Below are 21,492 nucleotides of genomic sequence, written 5' to 3'. Positions count from 1 at the left end.
TGGGTCTTGGGAATATAGACAGAGCAAAAATGCCCCTTCTACATGTTGGGAGATGTCAGCTTTCCCTAGGCCATGTTCTCAGATAGACTCTGGTACAGACAGGTGGGGAGGGGGGGTTCGGGGGAAATAAAGTGAACAGACAGCCCGAGGTGCCACTATTCCTAATCCAACTGCTTGTGCAGCGAGAATGGCATCGATAGTCACACCTCGCATCTGAAACCATGCTCAAAATTAGAAGTCGTCAATATAAAAGAAAGACTCTAATAAATCCAGTAAGGAATTCAGGTGAACTCCTTTATCCAGAGAGTGGCGCTCGCTACCACAGGGAGCGGTTGAGGTGAACAGCACAGATGCCTTTAAGGGGAAGCTGGGTAAGTACGGGAGGGAGAAATGAATAGGATTTGCTAATAGGACGAGATGAAGTGGGTGGGGGAGGTGGCTCGTGTTTGGACCAGTTGGGCCGAATGCTCGGTTTCTGTGCTGTATATTCTACATAATATCTTGGTGGTGAAGATGTCCTTATGAGGTAACCGACACACTGAAAATAGATCTGCTGTTCCTGCCGTCACTGGATGGCAGCGAGGGTACCGATACAAAGGGAAAAATGTCAACAGAAGCACATTCCTGCCAAGGGCCATGGCAAAATGCAGCTGTGCACGGGAAGGCAGAACAGCTCACAGAGCTGACCCAAAGTACTGCACAGTTCACTAACTGGACCGTCGACATCCAAAATCACGCGGTGAAAATATTTCAAATACTGTGCAACTGGACTTACTGATCTCCATGGGCTCGGACACTTCTTCCAGTGGCACAGGCGTGCCGGGTCTCTCCACTTCCATGGGCTCAGCGACAGCGACCTCTGGAGAAGCCGGCTTGGTGCTGTTCTGCTCGGGGCTGCTTTTTGGATCGAAAGGATTGGACTGAGGGAGAGGGGAATGTTAAAAAGAAAAGACAAGATTTCAGAGCGCATAGTAATAACATTCACATCAATTGGTGACACAAGTGCTGCAGGTACACCATAGAGCCGGGATTGGTAATGCACAGCCGCCTGCCCATATCAACACACAATCCCAGTTGGGGATGCAGTTGTTCAATCAACATCTTTCTGCCAACACTGCTTTGTGCACTCACTGGCTATTTCCAGTTACTACTTTAAAAGCCCCCAGGTTGGATTTTTTTTTAAAAAAAAGGGGAACAGAAAAAGATCAAGTCCAACAAGCCCATCCTTTTAAGACAAATCAACCGGACCGACACACTACATATCCCTCATCCAAATGCCGCATTACCCATTTATACTGTGCTCCTGGTAACTTATTCTGTTTTTAACCCATTTGAGTAGCAATATTGCTGCTGACTTCTCTTACTTCTAACAAGCTCCAGTACTCTAATCCTTCACCAGTGAATAAGCTGTCTAGTATATCTGTGCAAGTTTACTTTCACAATCCGAAGCTTCAGTTAGATCACCTTAAAGTCTCCTCTTTTCTAAAAGAGAACACGGCCACCTTCCTTAAGCAGGCTCGAGGGGCCAAATGGCCAACTCCCGCTCCGATTTCTTATGTTCTTAACAACCACGGTTTGCAGAGTTAATTTGAAAAGACTAAAACCCAGCCCCCAAGGTAACTTACAATCTAGCTGTACCCACGCACACAAACGCTGAATTTATTACAAGACATCCTTTAAGAAAAAGCACGAGGCCAATTTTAGAAGCTCAACATTATTGGCATTTCTCCCATTTACCAGGCAATTTCAAAGCACGATAATCTCCATTAAAGAAATCCTACATCAGTGCTGGACCTTTAAAAAAAATAACCTCCCTCATCCCCAATTTTTTTTTTAAAAAACCGCCCAATCCCTCAAAAAGATAATTTCTGCAAGTACAACCAAGAGCTCTTTACTGATCCCCTGTGCGGCCTTAAAGACAACCTCCTCCCTTCATTAGTTCAAAAAGCAGGTTAATAGGCAGAGCCCGCCCTCCTGTCACTCATTACCTTGTTACTGGTCGGGGACGTGATCTTCTTCTTCTTCTTAATTTTTAGGCCATGTACCGGGGCAGAGTTGAGCGCCTCCAGAAAGCCGGTGCTTTCAATAGCTGCAGAAATAGGAGCGAGAGGTCATGATCCAGCTGAGGCCCCAATGGCAGCAGCCACACAAGTTATTAATTCCTCAACAAGACGGCCAACTCTCACCAAACACTTTCAGGCAAATACAACCGTCTTCACGGTTTACTCGATGTACACACGTACCATGGGCTTAAATAGTGTGAGGCTGCCCGGGGTTGAGACCAGATTGCTGCTTAAATAAACTAGTGGGTGCCACGTTTAATAGTGAACATAGGAATAGGAGGCGGCCATTCAGCCCCTTGAGCCTGTGCCGCTTGGAGTGGAACACTCCCCTTCAGGTTTGTTCCATCAAAGCCTGGCAGAGGGACCATGGGAGATTCCCCTGGATGCCTCCTTGGGTAAATTAACAGTGTGGAGCAGGCCCCAGGATCTGCCTCTTGTCCGTGCAGTTTACTATTCCCAGGCGAGGCTTCGCGAGCACCGCCCCCCACCCACCCACGACCTACTGGAGGAGGGTGGGGGGAGGGGAAAAAGAGAAGACGGGAACGAGAAGTTAACCAAAGCTCCTGTTCTTGTGCTGGCAAAGATGTGCACATGAAGCAGCAGAGAGGGAATAAGATCGCAAGGTGCCCTGCCGACCAAATCAACACTCGGGCAAGTTAGGAGCGGATGCTCAGCACCCGTGGAATTGTATCAACAAGCAGCTCACATCTTTCAGATGAGATGCAAATTTTTAACAATTGAAGGTGAAGACTTCCAATCTAATTGTACTCACGCTGGGGAGGAATGATTTTGACTTTGATTTCCTTGGCAGTATTGGGAGTCACATTTAGCGGTTTGTACTTCTTCTCCAGTTGTGGTGCTGCGCTACTTGGTAGAGATGGGCTAGGAAACAAAACAAGTAATTCATCGTCAGTCACGGAGAGAGTTGTGGTTTACTAGTAAAAGGAGAACAGTAGGCGAGAGACAGCACTTCAGCATCAGTCGTTGCTGCATCTTTCACTCGCATGCACGTACAACTATTTTAGCCCGTGTCTCAGTGGGTAGCACCCTCGCCTCGGAGTCAGAAGGTTGTGGGTTCAAGTCCCATTTCAGAGATTTGAGCACAGAAATCTAGGCTGACACTCCCAAGCAGTACTGAAGGAGAGCTGCACTGTTGGAGGTGTCGTCTTTTGGATGAGATGTTAAACCGAGGCCCGATCGAGCTGCCCACGCAGGTGGACGCAAAAGATCAAATGGCACTATTTCGAAGTCAAGCAGAGTGGTTATCTTTGGGACGTCCAGTGGGTATGAAAGGCGCTATATAAATGCAAATCTTCCTTCCTGAACAGGATCTGATTGCATAATTTTAGAATAAGGGGTCGCCCGTTTAAAATGGAAATTAGAGGAGTAATTTCTTCTCTCAGAGGGTCATGAATCTTTGAATTCTCTGCCCCAGAGAACTGCGGAGGCTGGGTCATTGAATATATTTATGGTAGAGAGGCAAGACAGATTTTTGAACGATAAGGAAGTAAAGGGAGCGGGCAGGAAAATGGAGTTGAGGCCATGATCTTATTGAATGGTGGAGCAGGCTCGAGGGGCCAAATGTCCTACTTCTGGCTCCTATTTGTTATGTATAGAGGGTACTACGGTTACTGTACTATATCCCATTACTCTGCGGCCTCTAGTGATACGCGAGATGAGGCTACTCATTACGTAGTGATCTTACCTCGGTCTCTTCAGAGGCGCTGGCTTGATGTTGTACTTGTCGGAGATAACCGGGGCAGGGGTAAGCTTTTTTGGTAGAACGGGAACTGACATTTCCATCTCCAGGCCTGCAAACAAGAGTTAGAAAGAACGTCAAAGTCACCTTACTGTGGACAGAAGTGAGGAGTTACCAACTGGCAGCAGTAACCCTCTATAAAGCAGGCCAACTCACGAAAGGCTGAATCGGCAATACATCAGGGAACAGCCAGCAGCATTTCTTTCATTAGATTAAGCACGTTGATGCTCTGAGCAACGTTCCCTTCAGGCTGCGCAGCCATACAGCATTCTGCAGCTCCTGTGCAGCTGGCTCACCAGATTTAAAAAACAGGGAAAAAACGTGCATGTGCGGCATTTTGAAAGGGCCGCGCAGCTCCTTAAAGGGGCCATGCACCCCCCCAAAATTAAAGGGAACATTGGGTTTTTTAAAATAAATCGTTTGTATTGGAACCAATCACTCTCGAGATTTTTCGGCCACCCCAACTGCTCAGTAACCAAGTACACCGATCGGCTGGCATGGGACTGAGCCAGAGAGTGAAGAATCAAGCAAAACAGTAGAAGAGGCAAAAAAAAAAACAAGATTCTCAAAGGAGGTAGAAGATCCATATCTGCAGCAAGTTTCTCCAGGCAAGGACAGAGATACTGTTTTAGGGGAGATTCGTTCATCGCAAGTGCAAACACCACCACGGGGATACTCACCTGTTGACCTGAACTTGGCGTGACTGGGAGCCGTTGTCCGTAAAGATTTGGGCTTCTCTCGTTTCTTCTCCAATGTTTCCCCCTCCTTCGCCTCCGCTCGGAGGTCCGACTTGGGCTCTGGGACCCGTTCAGAGACTGGTGCTCGAACCTTGCCTTCATCCCGCTTTTCGTCTTTCCGCTTCTTCTCTGGCTGTTTATCTTCAGGTTTTAAAGAAAAAAGGCAAAAAAAAAAAAGTTGATCTGTCAAGTTATTTACTTGCAAGAGCCAGAGGATTTTACCATTAGAAAAAATATTTCCACTACCCAAATCAATCTTCCCTTTTAGTCACAAGAAACCATAGCAATTTACAGAAGTAACTGCAGTGTGAAAAAGGAGCAGTTTTGCATTTATGAACTTAAGTTCACTTCATAGGATATACAGCATAGGTGGTCATTCGGCTCATTGAGCCTGCACCAGCTCTTTCAAAGAGCAATCCAGTTAGTCCCTGCTCTTTCTCCATATCCCTGCAATGTTTTTCTCCTAATATTTATCCAATTCCCTTTAGAAGGCTACGATTGAATCTGCATCCACCACCCTTTCAGGCAGTGCATAAGAACATAAGAAATAGGAGCAGAAGGCGGCCATTTGGCCCCTCGAGCCTGCTCCGCCATTTAATAAGATCATGGCTGATCTGATCATGGACTCAGCTCCACTTCCCTGTGATCTTATTAAGTGGTGGAGCAGGCTCAAGGGGCTAAATGGCCTACGCCTGCTCCTATTTCTTCTGTTTTTCTGGGCTGAGGAAGCACATTTTATTACCATTCAACATTAAAAAATCTTACTCCTGATAGTCACCAATGGACGTGGGGACAACTGATGAGGCAAAGACTGGCTGCGATACCCCTACAGTAAAACAGGGTTACAAGGCACTGGAAGGTAGCTTGAACCTGCAGAACTGTACCAAGAAACAAGGCAATGCCTTTAAGGGTTGGGGATAAGTGATTATTGGGGGATTCCGAACGGTGAAGATAGTTTGACTATTGATATCAGCATTGCAGTGACTGCTCCAGTTTTATCAAAGAAGGCATGCATCAGATTTTGGATTTCTAGCAACTGATACAGATCAAACAAACTAAATAGTCGAATGGTACCTTGCATGCCAGGACCTGTACTCTGAGAACGAATTACAGTCATCCAGTGGTTGACCAACACTTGCGCCAGCTTCCGGAGCTCTGAAACGGAAATCATAAGGAATAATGAAATATCATAATGAACACCGCACCGTCACTTCCAGGACAAGCAACACTGACCGACACTATTTAAATCTAATGGCAGCCAATAGCCATCCCGCTACAAATGTACACTTGAAAGAAAAATAAAAAGTTTTCTTTCAAAAGTAACTGGTTGGGACACTAAAAATTGAGCAGGAGAATGGAAAATTAGTCAGGGTTCCACTTCCATCCACTATCTACTGCTCCCTTTGGAAAGTGCAGGTATAGTGGTCAGCTGAGCGCTGAATCAGTTTGCCTGTGATGTCCTGGATGGTCAGTCCATAGACACCCGCTGTTCAAAGATCACAAGTGGAAAATGGCCATTTGTGGAAGATGCCAGGTTTTTTTTGGCACCTGTGGAACGGTGACTTATTATGAAGAGACGTATTAAAATCAGAAGTATATAAATTACACTATTTTGACTCAAAATTCAGACAAGGACTGGGCAGCAAAAGACACATTGAAATGACTCAAGGCAGCAGCTAAATAAAATAGCAGAACCATTAGCTATTTCTTTGGCAGCGGTGTTAAAGAAACCTCACACTGGCCGAACCCCGTGTGCGCTCTCGTTATTAGAAGCCAGGATTATTGGCTGTCTAAACTTGCTGCCAATAGTAAGTACGCATTATATCTTACCTTCATCATCAAAGGTCTTGCTTAGCTGTTTCACTATCTTGGCCGTGTTATTCTGGAATAGAAAAGAGGCCAAGTTAATGCGATATATTCTTTACATCATAAACACACAAGATGGCTCCACTGAAAAACTTGTCATTGATTTGGTCACATGACCCGTTTATTATACACCAACATTTGCATTACCACAGTAGTCCACTAGGCGGAGCTCTGTATTACAGTTAAACAGGCCAACCTGCCAGTCGGATTTAATATTCACTCTGCTTTCTGGAACCCTCTCTCCCACAAACATCTATGTAAAAAAAAAAATGCACCCTTCTTCCCCACCCCACAAAAAAAGTCATCCACAGCTGCTGCTATAGATAGTGATTCAGTATAAGCATGAATCTGAAGTGAGGACAAAAGCTGGCACAGCCGTGATGCCCTTTATGACCAAATAGTCTGCTAGACTTACACCAGACGACAACGCAAGGGAGATTGGTAGAACCCCAAGCAAGGGTGACGGCTCTCAACAGAGAAAAGAAAAAAGAGTGGGTTTTTTGGGGGTGGGGGGAGACAGGAAATAAAAATCATTGCACCCCAACAAAATATATTTTACAATAGGTCAATTATATACACTGGGGCCAAGATAGATATTGAATGAAATAATATTTAGCAAATAAGCTTGTGTACCAGTAGATACCCAAGCTTATTAACAATACAACGTTACAAGCACTAGCAAGTGCAGCAAAAGCATCAAATCATGGCTCTCATGACACAAATTATGACGAAGTATGGGCAGGTGGGCAATAAAATGGCCACGAATCTCGTGCTTAGAATGATACAGCACAGGAGGTGGTCACTTGGCCCATCGTGTCTGTGCCAGCTCTTTGAAAGAGCTATCTGATTCGTCCCGCCCTGCCCCCACTGCTCATTCTCTATAGCCTTGCAATTTTTTTCAATTTCACGTATATATCCAATTCTCCTGTTGAAAGTTACTATTGAATCTGCTTGCAACTGCCCTTTCAGCATAAAGAAAATTCTCCCTCCCATCTGGTTCCTTTGCCAATCACGTTAAATTGGTGTCCTCTGGTTACTGACCACCTCCTGCCAGTGGAATTTCTCCCAATCTATCAAAATCCCTCAATATTCACACATGGCTTGAATATTTTTCACACTATCGGTCCCCAGCTTTGTTGTTGCACAGATCTTAATCTAATGTCCTCCACCACTGAAGACAACTTCTGTCCACACAGTTGTCAAGCACTTAACGATAGACAGTGGTTCATTTGTTCAGCGTTTTACTTACTTGTTTCAGGTGGTCCACAGTGAGCGGCAGCAGCTGCAATGCCAGCAGAATCTGCTGTAACAATGGCACGTTGCTGGTAGTTTTAGAATAGGCCAGCCAGCTATTCAGCAGCTTGTAACCGCCAACTTTGATGAACCTTCGAGAGAGAAATAAACACATAAGGCGCCAAACTCTGAACAATGCACATGCCCGTAATACATTCCACGCCCTAAAATTCAGAATGGCAGCTGAAATGGAAAAGTAATGGCAATACACAATAAGTCAAAGAACAGCTGAGGTGGTACCTTTCCAAGATCGGAATGCCATGATGAAAAAGGCTGGCTTTTCAATACAAAAACAGTGTACACACCGTATTTTGAATGGGCCCCGCAGCCTCTTAAACGAGCCACGCGCGCCAAAAGGATTAAAGGGAACAATGCCCTTCACCCGATTTGATCTCATCCTTTCAGAGCAGAACTTATTACATGGAGCGTGTAGAGGAAAAGGGATACAGAGAGGATGTTTCCACTTATGGGCAAGAGCATAACTAGAGGCCATCAATATAAGATAGTCACCAAGAAATCCAATAGGGAATTCAGAAGAAACTTCTATACCCAGAGTGGTAAGAATGTGGAACTCGCTACCACAGGGAGCGGTTGATGCGAATAATATAGATGCATTTAAGAGGAGGCTAGACAAGCATCTGAGGGAGAAGGGAATAGAGGGTTATGCTGATCGATTCAAATAAGGAATGACTGGAGGAGGCTTGAGTAGAGCATAAACACCGGCATGGACTGGTTGGGCCAAATGGCCTGTTTCTGTGTTGTATATCCTATGTAACTTTCTAATTAGGGTTTAACAACCATTTGAACTGGACAACGGGACTCGCATTCAATATGTCACCCAAAACACAGCGCTTCCTATCATATAGCACTTTTTCTCAGTAATACATTGGGGTGGTGTTGGTCTAGACTACACACTCGGGTCCTCTACCCACAACCTGTTGACCCAGAGGCGACTGCGGCAGAAACTAGGCAAAGCTGAAAACACAGAGAAAATTATTTTGATTTGACCTGGCTATGTATTTTCAGCATTTTCCATCCTTGAAATATTTTCATTTATTGATTTTCTTTTTAACTATTCAGAGTAAAAAGTTTTATCCAGGCAGGAACTGCTATTCCCCAACAGTCCAGTACCGAGACCCATTTTGAGACCACCCATGTGTACACGAGTGACCGACCGCTTGCCCTACATAGGAATTTCATAGTGACTTTCATAGGGCTGAGGATGCTTATGCGTTGAGTATATTCAAGACTAAGAGCAATAGATTTTTGGACACTAAGGGATAGGCCGGGAATGTGGAGTTATAGCCGAAGATCGGCCATGATGTTATTGAATGGTGGAGCAGACTCGAGGGGCCGTATGGCCTACTCCTATTTATGTTCTTCGACTGTGCCCGCATAGTTGGACACGTCAGATCAGTTCTTGGGCAGTAAGCCATGGTTACTTTTATGAAATATCAGCAACCTACACACACCAGGCACCATCTATTCAAATCTCAGTGCAATCACTGGGATTTCAGAAGCACATGACTGATCTGACGTGTCCAACTATGCATGAACAGGGAACAGACAGCAATTGGAACTCTGGATCCAAACTTGGGGGGGTCGCACCTGTAGTAAGCAGAATGGATTTGGCAGAGCTGAAACCCAGAACAAATCCTATGACTTTCTGTACTTACTTAAGTGCAATTTGCCCATCATGTATTACAAAAGACCTGCATTTATATAGCACCTTCAGGACATCCTAAAGCGCTTTACAGCCAATGAAGTACTTTTGGAGTGTAGTCACTGTTGTAATGTGGGAAACGCAGCAGCCAATTTGCAGTCAGCAAGCTTCCACAAACAGCAATGTGATAATGACCAGATAATCTGTTTTAGCGATGTTGATTGAGGCATAAATATTGGTTCAGGGCACCGGGGAGAACTCCCTTGCTCGTTTTCGAAATAGTGCCATGGGATCTTTTACCTCCACCCGAGGGCAGATGGGGCCTCGATTTAATGTCTCATCCGAAAGACGGCACCACCGACAGTGCAGCAATCCCTCAGTCCTGCATTGGAGTGGCAGCCTAGATAATGTGTTCCAAGTCTTTGGAATGGGAATCGAACCCACAACCTTTTGACTCCGAGGTGAGGGTGCTACCCACTGAGCCACAATTCTGAATAAAATGGTGAACGTGCAGGTTCCTAAAAGATTTGGATGATAACTTGCACAATAAGCCAACGGGCCAATTTGGAGCCATACGGCAGCACGGTAAGTACTAATGGAGGGCAGATTGGTCAGAGAATGAACAGAGTTGCACAAAAAGCTTACGGGCACAATATTACGAGTGCAGCTCTTGGCATAAACAAAGTAAGCCCAGTGACAGAAAGTTAAATCAAGGACACTGATGGTATGTTAGAAACTATCGGCCTTACTGATTCAGGATTTCCTCCGATCTGGTCTGCAGCAGGATGTTCAAGTACATACATCGGCTTACTAGCTTTTTTGAATCCTTCATCAACCTGAAAATAAAAAACAGTAAAGGGAATTAACAGTGCCCTTCGGACTGGAAGTGGAGGCCATGTGTCCAGATATACTCTGGAAAAGCACTGTTCAAGCATGAAGGTTTGTTTAAGAGATAAGACAGACTGGAGAGGTTTACTGTGAAACACAACTCAAACATAATGCACATCTTTGGTACAGGCAAATGGAATCAAAATAGAGCCTCAAGTTTGAATTAAATATAGCAGCTAGACTGCTAGCGAATCAACGTGGACACATGGGGGCCATTTTAACTCAACCCGCCCGTGGGGAAACTGATGAGATTGGACAGAACGGCAGCTTTACACACCGCCCAATTTTATTCTCTATTGAGGTTGACTTAGACCAGTACCGGGCGGGGCTGTAAAAACCGGCATTCCACTTGATCCCGTGGGATTCCCACTTGGCGAGTTAGGTTAAAATGACTCCCATGCCCTTTGATATGGCTGAACAATGCAGACCAAGAAAATTGTAATAGCGAATAGTAGGTGGGTAGAGCTCTTGTGATTTCATGACATGCAGGATGGAAAGAATATTTCAAATGGGGGGGGTGGAGGAGTAAGGGGATGAGGGCTTCGAAAGAATTGCATGAAAAATAAACTCACATGCCCTATATAAATGCAATGTTTGATTAAAATAAAGTAAAGCTAGCTACAATTCCTGGGCTAAACGTTTACGTCATATAGCCAAGATGGTAGTATAGGCCCTACAATTAGCTTCAGGCTGAAGGTGGTTAAAGTAAGTCAGCTAGAGCCCCTGCTCTTGGCTGCTATCCAGCCAGAATCACTGGATAGTACCCAGTGTGCATGTTGGGTATGTACAAAACCAGCTCTAACAGCATCAGCCCCAACTGAATAGCCCGTGGAACGCAACAAGCCCACACCCCTATGCAACACATACTGCAGCAAGGGTGTCCCATGTGCAGAAATACCATTAATGAAATTATAAAAAGCTGGCAGGGCAATGACCTTCCACAGAAAGAGTAGAGAGCAGGTAGGGCACCTGAACACGTTACCACACAAAAGGCTGAAAGTGGCAAGTGCCACAGCTAAATGAACATTTGCTTAATGAATAAATCGTGCACAGCAAACCGTATGGCACATGTTGCTCATTTTTCAAACTTAATGAACTTCTCAAGAGGGTGGGGAAGGTACGTGTCGCTTGCGTATGTATAATTGCATGGAACAGAGCGAAGGATTACCTGTAAATTCTAACGACACCATCGCCACTTTTAATTTCCCCATCCATACCAAGGAGGCAGTCCAACCCTATTAGGAGTTCTTTTGGATCTACAGGCCCCGAACCCATTGTATCAATTACCTTTAAAAAACAAAAAATAGAAAAGATGTCAGTTTTTTTGATTCCCCCTCTGGCCAAAAATGCAGTTATAGAGCAATATTTGGCTCTTGTCTATATTTAGAGTTAGGTTTCATAAATGTGTTCCTGCACAGTGATCTTTCTGCATTACTCACTTGTAGCCATTTAAATTGGCAAGGGAAAGAATGGAGCTTCCTGAGCTGGTTTTGCCAGATCTGTTCCTACATCTCCCTCTCCTCCTCTCCCTCCACCGCCCCCCCCACCATAAAAAAAATCAAATGTTATAATGTCACTGAACTAGTTCTGAAAATGCAACAATTATATTGTTGATAAATTGATTGGTACCATTTGTCTTTATAAAACGCACTAAAAAGTCAGGTCACTAACACTCAAAATTCCTGCCCAGGTCACCAGTTCTCCTACATGACCCAGTGTAAAATTAAAACTTGCATTCATTTGTCCAGTATACGCCATAAAATTTTGCAACATAAAAGGTATTTCCCTGTTTTGAGCAGACTTGTCTACACATTTCAAATTCCAGAGTTCAGGTGTCACCCAGTTTGGTTTACTGGGCCAAAACTAATGTGACTAGAATAAAGTGGGGTCCTTGCATCTCAAACTGACTTGAGAAAAGCATTAAAAAAACCCACAAGGAACACAATCTTTCTGCAAGTGCTCTATAGCTTGACTTGACATGTTCAACATCATACTGCCATGTACATTGAGCTGGTCTAATACTCTCACTATTTCTATTTGGCTAGTTGAGTTAAACTGCTCATATAGCATATTGGAGGCACACCATCCAGCTGTTATCACATGAAGCACCTCCTCTTTCCTTCCCCACTCAAAAGTACAACACTCCATTTAAGAACAAATGGAAGATTGAACAGCAACTTCCAGGATATAGGTGTGTACATATTATGCCACATCCCATCACATCTCAACTACTTTGATATTGCATATTCAGCGGTTTAGGCCAAGATTCCATTTGAAAGCTACTGCCTTCATTCAATTATGTATGCCTGGTGTCTAACAACGGACTAGTTTCAATGAAATTTTAAAAAAGCAGGTAGATAGGCTACATAAAAAATTATAACTAATGTTGCTACAAAACTGTCCTGCAAAACAAGAAATGTAAATCTTGACTTTGACTAGAGGGCGGGAGCAGTTATAATTTAAAAAATGGTCACAGTAGTAAAGAAATGTGAATGTGTTTTGTGTCAGTCGGCACTCATATGTTGCCACTATGTAAAATTGTTAAGATGGCTTCAAGCAGGCCTTGCGTAACATTGCTCTTACAATTAATGCAGTTTCCAGTTAGGAGTGAAGTGCTCTTGGATTAGAAGGCAGTTTTAATATTTTAAAAAAACCACAAGCCTTTCCTGTGTTGATAAAACTTCAGCAAGTAGCGCATTGTCAGTGAAATAGAACTTTACAACACTAACCCTACCGTTTTTCAAAGATATTAACAGTTTCAAAACTGCAAAATTGCAACAGTGCTGATAAGCCTGCACTGTAGTCAGTTATATATGTGTGTGAACATGAAAGAGCTTACTAGGCAGCTAGAGCATTGTGTTCAAAGTACTTCTCCTTAATTGATTTTTAATTTGAGTAAGGGACAAGCTTAGAAAGAGACGTGAGCATGCATTAACCTTCCCTGTCCACCCCGAAGGAAACCCCAACTTAGCCGAATCAGGGCAACAGCTAGCCGTAGTGTACACTAGCCATAGAAACTTCCACAATGAGGGCCATTTAACCCAGCGGCAATAATCATAGGCCAGTTACAGTAACGTGCACTGCAATTTGTGTGTCTATTCACATGGAACAGAAAATTCAGTCAGTGCCATGGAGGGCGAAAACTATTGAAATTCAGTAGCTCTATCAGAGGAAGAGGATGACAAGTTTTATGTTCTCCTGTGATCACCCATGGACAATGTTATGTGGTGCAATGGCCAGGTGGTTAGAGCACACTTTAAACAAGTGGTTGAGTAGATATTGGTCATCTTCCCAACTAAAAAGCAGCTGTGAAAAGCTATTGAAGGAAATGTAGTGGGGTGGCGGGCCTGCTGCCGCCGCACTATGCCACAGCCCCCCTCCACCGCCCCGTGATGTCAGGCTCTGCAGGTGTCCTGGCTCCCTGCAGACTTTTGCAGATCTTGGCGCCTCCTCGACCCTCTCCCGAGCAAGAACAGAGAGCAAGGGAATGGGAAGAGGCAAAGCAGTGACGGTCCGCAATTCAGCATCTGCTACCAGCTGAGTATACAGGAGTCAAGTTGTGCAGATCTCTATCCGCCTGCTCAGCCAAGGTCCATGGTCTGGGAGACTACAAAAAGGGGGGAGGGGGAGGGGGGGGGGGGGAAAGGAGGGAAAAAAAGATGGTAATTAAATTTTTGAAAGATTTGAAATTTTTGGTTGAATCATGTCTGAGGGGAAGCCTGTGCTCGGTGTTTTTACGGAATATTGGTCTATACCGATGTATTAAACACCAACATGTATCTACAAGTTTAAAAATCTGCTCATGGCATGAAATGTGCTTTATCGTTGGAAGAATGAAGCAGTTCCTTAATAAGGCAGCTTCTGTTTTGTGGCACTGCATTGATAATTTGATTAGAAAAGCATCACGTGCAAGTAACGCAGCACTAAAATATTGTAGCACAGGTCAGAGCTGCTATTGCTATACTACAAACTGCATGCGCCCCCAAAAGTTGCACAGCACTTGTAGCACAGGTCAGAGCTGCAACTTGTGTTCAGCACATACAAGAGCTTTGCTATTCTACAAACTGCATTGTGCACCCACCTCCTCTCCCTCCCACACCCCCACCCAAGGAAAGCTCTGCACTTTTGCTTACAAAGATCTGATGTTCAGCCAGTCACATTGGCAGAGTTTGCTTTCTCAGAACACACAGTAAGTTTATAAAGTGCTCAGAGAGTCAAACAGAACAGCTGATCATTTTATAAAATCATCCTGTGCAAGTGCGAAGCCCAAACCCTCCTGGGACCAGGCAGAGATTGGCTTCAATGTTAATTCATTTGGAGACCCATATGCTGATATGCCAAGAGCAAAGCAGCGCAACTACCTTTCAACCACCCTGCCCAAATGTGGGCAGACGATCCAAGACATTTAAGACCTGCAGCTTATACCAACTTTGGATTTGCATGGAGAAGCCACAACATGGTGTACAAAAATGAGCTTCAAATGCAATACCCTTCGGCTGTGAAAAATTATATTTAGCACAGGAAAATCTGAAGCCAGTCCTATGGGAGTTGGAGTTGATATTAAATACTCCTTAGAGACAGGCTCTAGACATCTATCCCACTGGCCCCTGCCCAAATACTATTGGGAGCACTCAAAAAATGCAATGAACACCCTGACTGCTACAACACCTAATGACCCACATTAATTGGTTTCAAATTAACTAATGGTTAATATTTTCCATTTAATGTGCCTGTCAAAGAAACCTTGTTCAAAATGCATTTTTAGCCTTGATGCCAGAGATTCTGAAACTCTGCTGCATTGACAGCTGCTGCCTCCCAATTTTATTGTGCAACTTAAAGATAATACTGCTCTGTATCTGCAAGAGTCCAGAGCAATGATTCTAATAAGCAGCAAAGATAACTCACTGGGAATAGAATGAATTTCACTGGGAATAGCATAGTATTAAGAGTCACCAATTGAGACAGAGGAGTGTGGGGATGCCAAGTTTAGTGATATGCTAGCATAACTGGAAATGGCAACATGCATAAGTGGTAACAATGCAGATTTATTTGCATGAATGTTGCCCGTTTTGAGTATACATACCAGTAACCCCAATGAATTGTGGAAACATCCGGCACTAATACTGGCCTGCTAGTACCATCGTCAGCTCCGGAGTACTTAGAACAGTTCAGAGTTTTGTATGGTACTGATCTAAATCTCCCAAGTATCTGAGCTTCATCTTTGTGGGCCTTGATGGGTACCGTGGAACTTTGTAGGCAAAGTTGTCATTAATATTTGTACACAGATTGAGACATGTTCTCAGAAAAAGGCATGATGAACTTTTCCAGAACTACAGACTCAATTCAAATTGAGAGTTAAAAAGCAGAGGCCTGTCTAAATTATTGGAGCAAAAGGACCAGAAATAACCTGCAGAGTTGTAGGTTTATTTTGGGCACTCCTGGCACACTAAACAGGTCTCCAACTACTATACTGAGCTCTATTAAGCCATTTTAGGCAACTAATTCAAAAACTTTTACATATTACTTTTACTTGCTGGTCAGAAACAAGTCTACTTTAAGTGTTATGGCCACTCGCGTGTAGAATTTCTTTGCTATTATATAATCCTGAATTCATTGACTTAACCCATCACCATAAATTAGTTCCACTAATCCAGCAAGTGTGCAGAAGGATATGGTGGTTGAGTGTTATGAAAGACATGAATGTTTCTAAAGCTGCAAGCATCAGTACTGAAAGAGTTAAAGCTTCCTCTGCAGTTATTCGATGGTGCAGTTTAAAGACAAATTGAAATGCATACTTATATTGAAAGATACAGTACATCTGTCAGAGAATGGGGGGGTGGTGAATGGCAACATGCTGCTAAATCTTAATTAGGCAGAATAGCTAAATCCAGAAAAGACAAGGTTAATTATCCCAAGTTAAAACAAAGCAAACTGCAATTGTTAATTTTTGTACAACGTAGGGTACATTTTTAACAATTGTTCATTAAATTAATTTACATGAATGTTACAAGCCTAGATCTATAAAATCCATTCCTAATTTTTTTGCTCCATTCTTGCTAAGGCAGAAAACTTGCCCTCCTGTTAATTGCCTCAAGCTTTCAGCCTGAATTGTCTAAAGCCTGGCAACCTGAAGCAGCAGACTTTCTTTTAAGACTGCCTTGAACAAGGAAAGCAGTGAAGCGCCTCAGCATTAAGGCTATAAGCTTTACAATCCAGTACATTAGTACGTTATTTTAGGCTGACGTTTAAAAGCAGATTATTGGAGCCCACAGTACAAAGACCCAAGGTAGAGAAGATCCTGATACTTATGTCAGTCACTGCTCCCTGGCATTTAGGTTACCCCAAAAGCTGGCCAGTTCCTGCAGTAACCTGCTTGGCTAGTCACAGGCAAGAACACTTGTTTCAGTGCACAGCAGATTGTATGAATAAGTGTTCCTGCAGGGAAACTGGCAAATAGCAAGACACCATTTCATGGATATTTCATACTACAAATAGTTGAATAGGAAGTATTTATTTGGAGCATCAAAATCGATAGCGTAGTCAGGCTAGCTAGATACAATCCTCGCTCATGCTACTGCGGTTAGCGCCAGTGTTGGCAAACTGAATTCATCGATTTGTTCAGACAAGATGGTGAGTTGCAGGTCGAGTGGCTAATTCACAAGGGAGTTACTGTTCATACATGGACAAATGCTTGTGCTCAAATGGCTACATGGGTCACATGCCACCTACTGTTGGTTTTATTATAGGATGTGTTTTAGTGCTGAATTACATTGGATTCCATTACCCTAGCAGTACTAAACTCTAGCTCCTACAGAGCACAACCCCAAATCCTTCAAAATGAGCACACCACCCAAATGCAGAAACACTGTGCAGGGACCAGTTTATGATTTCAACATCACATTCATTGTGAAGATCAAACACTGGTTTCCTGTAACATACTGCACAGACAGATCAAGTAAAGCAGCCAGTGGGCAGAGAGGGACCCTGAAAATGGCTCTGTACATGGCCAGTGGTGCAAGAAACCAGTTTATATATTGGTACAAACATTTCCATCCCATTTTCCCCCAGTATAATGCATTATAGTACATCAGTACAGTGGAATCCTATGTACACAAAAGGTCTAATTTAACATTGAGATTAACTCGATAAATTCTCACTTAAATGTATTATGTGCAAGAATCACTGAACATGTTACCACTGGGCCAGACGGAGAACAAGGTAGAGGTTAATTCAACTAAATACGGATGGTTGTATGTGCAGAGCTCAAGATGTCAGTAAGATACTTACAGAAGTTGTCTGAGCTGTTGGGATTTTAGTCTCAAATTCTTACCTCCAAAAACGCATTAAATTCTGTGTGCTCGACCTACTTCCCTTTATATAAAGCAATAGCACTTGATTGCTACTCTACCCAGAGCTAATCCCGGCTACGAATACCATCTTCGCCTTAGAAATCAAAACTGTTTACACTGCCCTTCCAACTGAATCTGCTGTACCCCTGACCGCTTTCAGAAATCAGTGGGAAAAGGGGGAAAAGGGAGCGGAGGGAATTTGCCCCACGGCCAAGGGACACTGGCGTCATTCCTTAATACGCTAAGGGGGAAGAGAAAAAAACAAGTCCGAGTTAAAAATTGAACTGAACGTCGACTAACCGTGTAGAGTTTACATTGCAAACGTCAGGCAAGTGTAGCGCAGCACGTTGGCGGCGACCGCAGGGCTCTTACGGCATTTCAGATCAATTTCAAGTTAGAATTCCGCCACCCCAAAAGTAATTTACAATTGCTACAAAATTCAGCCGCTATTCAAGGTGGAGAAAAATCGCCGGGTTAAATTAATAAAATGCAATTTTTTAAAAAGTTAATCCGTAATTCTACGTCCTAAATTATTATACCGCCATATGGAAATGTGGCGACCAATGGATTAATTTAGGCATGAAAATTGACCGTGAAACAAGTGTATCTCACTGGAACAATGTCGACAAGCCTTTTTGCATGCATGTATCGAATACTCCACTATGGATTTTTTTTGCAGAATGGCAAACATTATACTCGTTCAAGACAGCAATGAAGTCGTGAAATGTAATTAAGGTCAGAAAGGTTTGCTTACCAGTTTGCATGTGGCTGTCCCTGTGATGAGTTTTTTTTAAAGTGCAGGATGTTTTAGCTTCACCTCCCCCTATTCATCAGCCCTATTGTGCTGGGAACTAAACAGTACAAAACCGTGCAGGGCATGGCACTGAACTCCTATATGAAAAGTTAATCGCTTTCCATATGAAGATGCTGTCTGCAAAGAATTATGCACCTATTACGGAAGAGATCATTAAGTTATGGCCTGCAATCCATTTACCTACGGCCCAGTGGTAACATGGTTACAGGTAATTTTTCCATGACAAATTCATAAATCAAGTTGATTACAACTAAGAAGTTGATTGATACCTCTTAAAATTACTCCCTTAATGCGAATAAACCCGTTTTAATTCAATCGGGTATCTTTAAAATTAACCCCATAAAAAAAGGAGACATTCCCTCGTCCCTCCCCCCAAACAGGTATCAATCAAGCCCTTAAAGCACATATAATGAACTGGACAATACAAAGTCGTCCAGGATTCCTTGAGCATTGGGGAGGGAAAGAAAAAATAATTATTTCTCCAACACACTTGACAGCATCTGATCTCCACATGGGGCAAGCAGTTTCCAGTTATCCTTGGGGGTGGGAGAGATAAGAGAATATTCTTGCATCAAAAAAAAAACAGCATGTGTCTTTTGGGGGTAGGAAAGGTTATTCTTGGGAAGAGGGGGGAGCGGGGAGATGAAAAGAATATTCTCCCAACAAAATAAACGTCGTTTGGCGGTGGGAGGAGAAAAAAGATTCTTCCAACACATTAAAAGCCTGCAGAATCCGATCTCCAGATGGGGCAGGCATTTTCCACTTAAGGGGCGGGAGAGTGAAGAGATAAAAATATTCTTTCAACGTTGGGACAAAAAGCTTTTTTTTCCAATATTGAAAATATAAGTCTACACATCCGATCTCCAGATGGGGCAAGCAGTTTCCAGTTAAGAGGCGGGGAAGGGAAAGAGGATACAAATAACTTTGGGGGGGGGGGGGGGGGAAATTAAGATATTCTTCCAATATTGAAAAAGTAAATCTACACATCTTATCTTCAGATGGGGCAAGCAGTTTCCAGTTATTTGTTGGGGAGGGAAGAGAAGATAAATATTCTTCCAACAAAAAAATGTTTTCAGTCTTTTGGGATGAAATAAATATTCTTCCCAAACTATTAAAATAAAACCCTACTTCACCCCATCCAGATGGGGAGAGCAGTTATTTTGGATTGGAGCGGGGTAAGCTTTGCACCCCCATCTCTCCGCCATTGAGAGTCCATTTTAAAAAGTGGCTGGAGAGAGAGAGAGAGAGAAGAGGATGGGAGGGGGGTGGGCTGGGTGCTGAAGGTTACGTCACCTCGGTGGAATCAGCGCTGATGTCATCCAGCCTCGCTCTGGCTCGGTCCTTGTGCCGTTTCGAATGAAGGAGGAAACAGCGTTTTTTAAAAAACAAGCGCAGACGATCAGCAACAGCCGCCGCCGCCATTTTACAACCAAACAGGACGACGAACGGCCGCCATTTTAAAGGAGGCGCACCCAAAAAGATATCCTTAAAAAACCAAACAGCCTGCTGCAACTCGCCCTTTTTTCCCCTCTCCCTCAGTTTCTTTCCTAGGAGAATTATTTCCAGCAATCTTTATTTACAGATTGCACGTCCTCCTTTTATTCGCTTTTTTTAAAAAACACAATTTGTCTGGTCTCACACACATTAATTATATAAATATATAGCACGAATAAAAGCTTTTATTACCACTTGCTTTAAAAAAACTTGCATACGTGTGTGTGAGCTCATGGTTTGCAATTCTACTTTTGCCCACCTTCTCTCGCTAACAGAAATAGAAAAAAAACATTTTTTCTCTCCACCCCCCCCTATAAAAAGAGGTTATATAATTTAAAAATAATTTCCCATTGCCCTCCCGCACCAAGTAATTTTCCTTTTTTTTGTGCCAAAAAGCGAAACTTACTATCAAACTCTCCTTCAGCGCCTCGAGCTTATGTGCAAACACAACACAATGTTGACAATTTTTTTGTTAAAGAGACTTGCATGACTTTTTTTGTTGTAGTAAAGAACTCGCTTTTTAAAAAAAAATTAGGAGCTGATATGGGCAAGTAGTTTTTTTAAAAAGCATTTTTTTTTGCTGATTTTTTTTTCTCCTTTTCGCAAAAAATTCTTTTTGGAAAAAAAATTATGAGAAACAGAAAAAAAATCAAGTGTCCCAAAGTTGATCAAAACCACATGAAAAAAGGAAGATTTTTTTTTTGTTGGAGGTGCGGCTGGTTTTTTGTTATCCTCACACACACAAAAACGAGGCTTTCTTCCCCGTCGTCTTCACCGAAAAAAAATACCTGGAGGAAAAGAACAAGAGAGACACGTTTAAGAAAACAAACATGGATGAAAGTAATTATAAACTGTACAGCAATTTTTTTTAAAAAAAACCTCTTTTTAATAATTTTTTCCCGAAAAGTCCGGATCTTTCACCAACCGGCACTGCTACCCGCACATACCTCAAACCAAACGCTGGAATGACACGATTGCCTGCGTCTTGGCTTTTATACTCAGGATGCGGACGTCACAGAGGGGCGGGGCGTCACGTGGGGGCCCAGGCCGTTAAGGGTTTGAACCCGATTGGCTACTTAGCAACCCCCCCTGGCCAACTATTTTCCCTCATTTTCTTTTTCGACGCCGACTTCTGTTGCTTTATTTTTTTTCCCGGCGCAATTGTCCCAAACGAACCGTCGGAGACGACTGGGGAAAAAATGAGCGCTTGTGATTAAAGACATTTCTCTCTCGGCTTGTCACGTAACGGCGGGTGACGTCAGAATGAGTTGCAGATTTTCAGTTGGCGCAAGCGCAGTGAGGCCGACGGCTAAAGCCGGCCAACTTCTATTTTAATATTTTGTATTTTGATGCCTATTTCCTCGAGTTCTTTCTCGGATCCATGAAACGGCGCACATTTTGATTTGAGAACCAAAAGGGGGGGAAATCAATTAAAATTTCTCCTCAGAAAACAGTTGTTAAATGCACGTCACGTGATGTGAGGTGTGGCCATTGTGGCCAAAAAAAAAATCTAAAACGATTATGACCAGTCAAACATGAACTACAAAATCAATATCTTGGACACTG

At 43.2% G+C, this 21,492-nt stretch overlaps 1 protein-coding gene across 5 annotated transcripts in view; it reads right to left on the bottom strand.

The window, feature by feature from the left end:
* ppp1r10 (protein phosphatase 1, regulatory subunit 10) overlaps positions 1-20,714 on the bottom strand; it is a 32,591-nt gene extending 11,877 nt beyond the window's left edge. Inside the window, exons 1-12 of one of the 5 annotated variants that reach the window (XM_070861351.1) lie at positions 20,333-20,714; positions 18,373-18,567; positions 11,438-11,556; positions 10,131-10,217; positions 7,675-7,810; positions 6,390-6,441; positions 5,634-5,714; positions 4,503-4,700; positions 3,769-3,874; positions 2,836-2,945; positions 1,989-2,089; positions 776-920 (exon numbers count right to left, since the gene is read on the bottom strand). In XM_070861351.1, the coding sequence (XP_070717452.1) occupies positions 776-920; positions 1,989-2,089; positions 2,836-2,945; positions 3,769-3,874; positions 4,503-4,700; positions 5,634-5,714; positions 6,390-6,441; positions 7,675-7,810; positions 10,131-10,217; positions 11,438-11,544 (1,123 nt within the window). In that variant the 5' untranslated portion in view covers positions 11,545-11,556; positions 18,373-18,567; positions 20,333-20,714. The other 4 variants (XM_070861348.1, XM_070861349.1, XM_070861352.1 and 1 more) reach the window with 4 other exon arrangements.
* Between the last annotated feature and the right edge of the window lie 778 nt (positions 20,715-21,492).

Source organism: Pristiophorus japonicus, chromosome 19, assembly GCF_044704955.1.
Source record: "Pristiophorus japonicus isolate sPriJap1 chromosome 19, sPriJap1.hap1, whole genome shotgun sequence".
Classification (NCBI taxonomy): domain Eukaryota; kingdom Metazoa; phylum Chordata; class Chondrichthyes; family Pristiophoridae; genus Pristiophorus; species Pristiophorus japonicus.
Note: the sequence above shows the minus strand (reverse complement) of the source record. Positions and strands in the feature narration are given on the sequence as shown.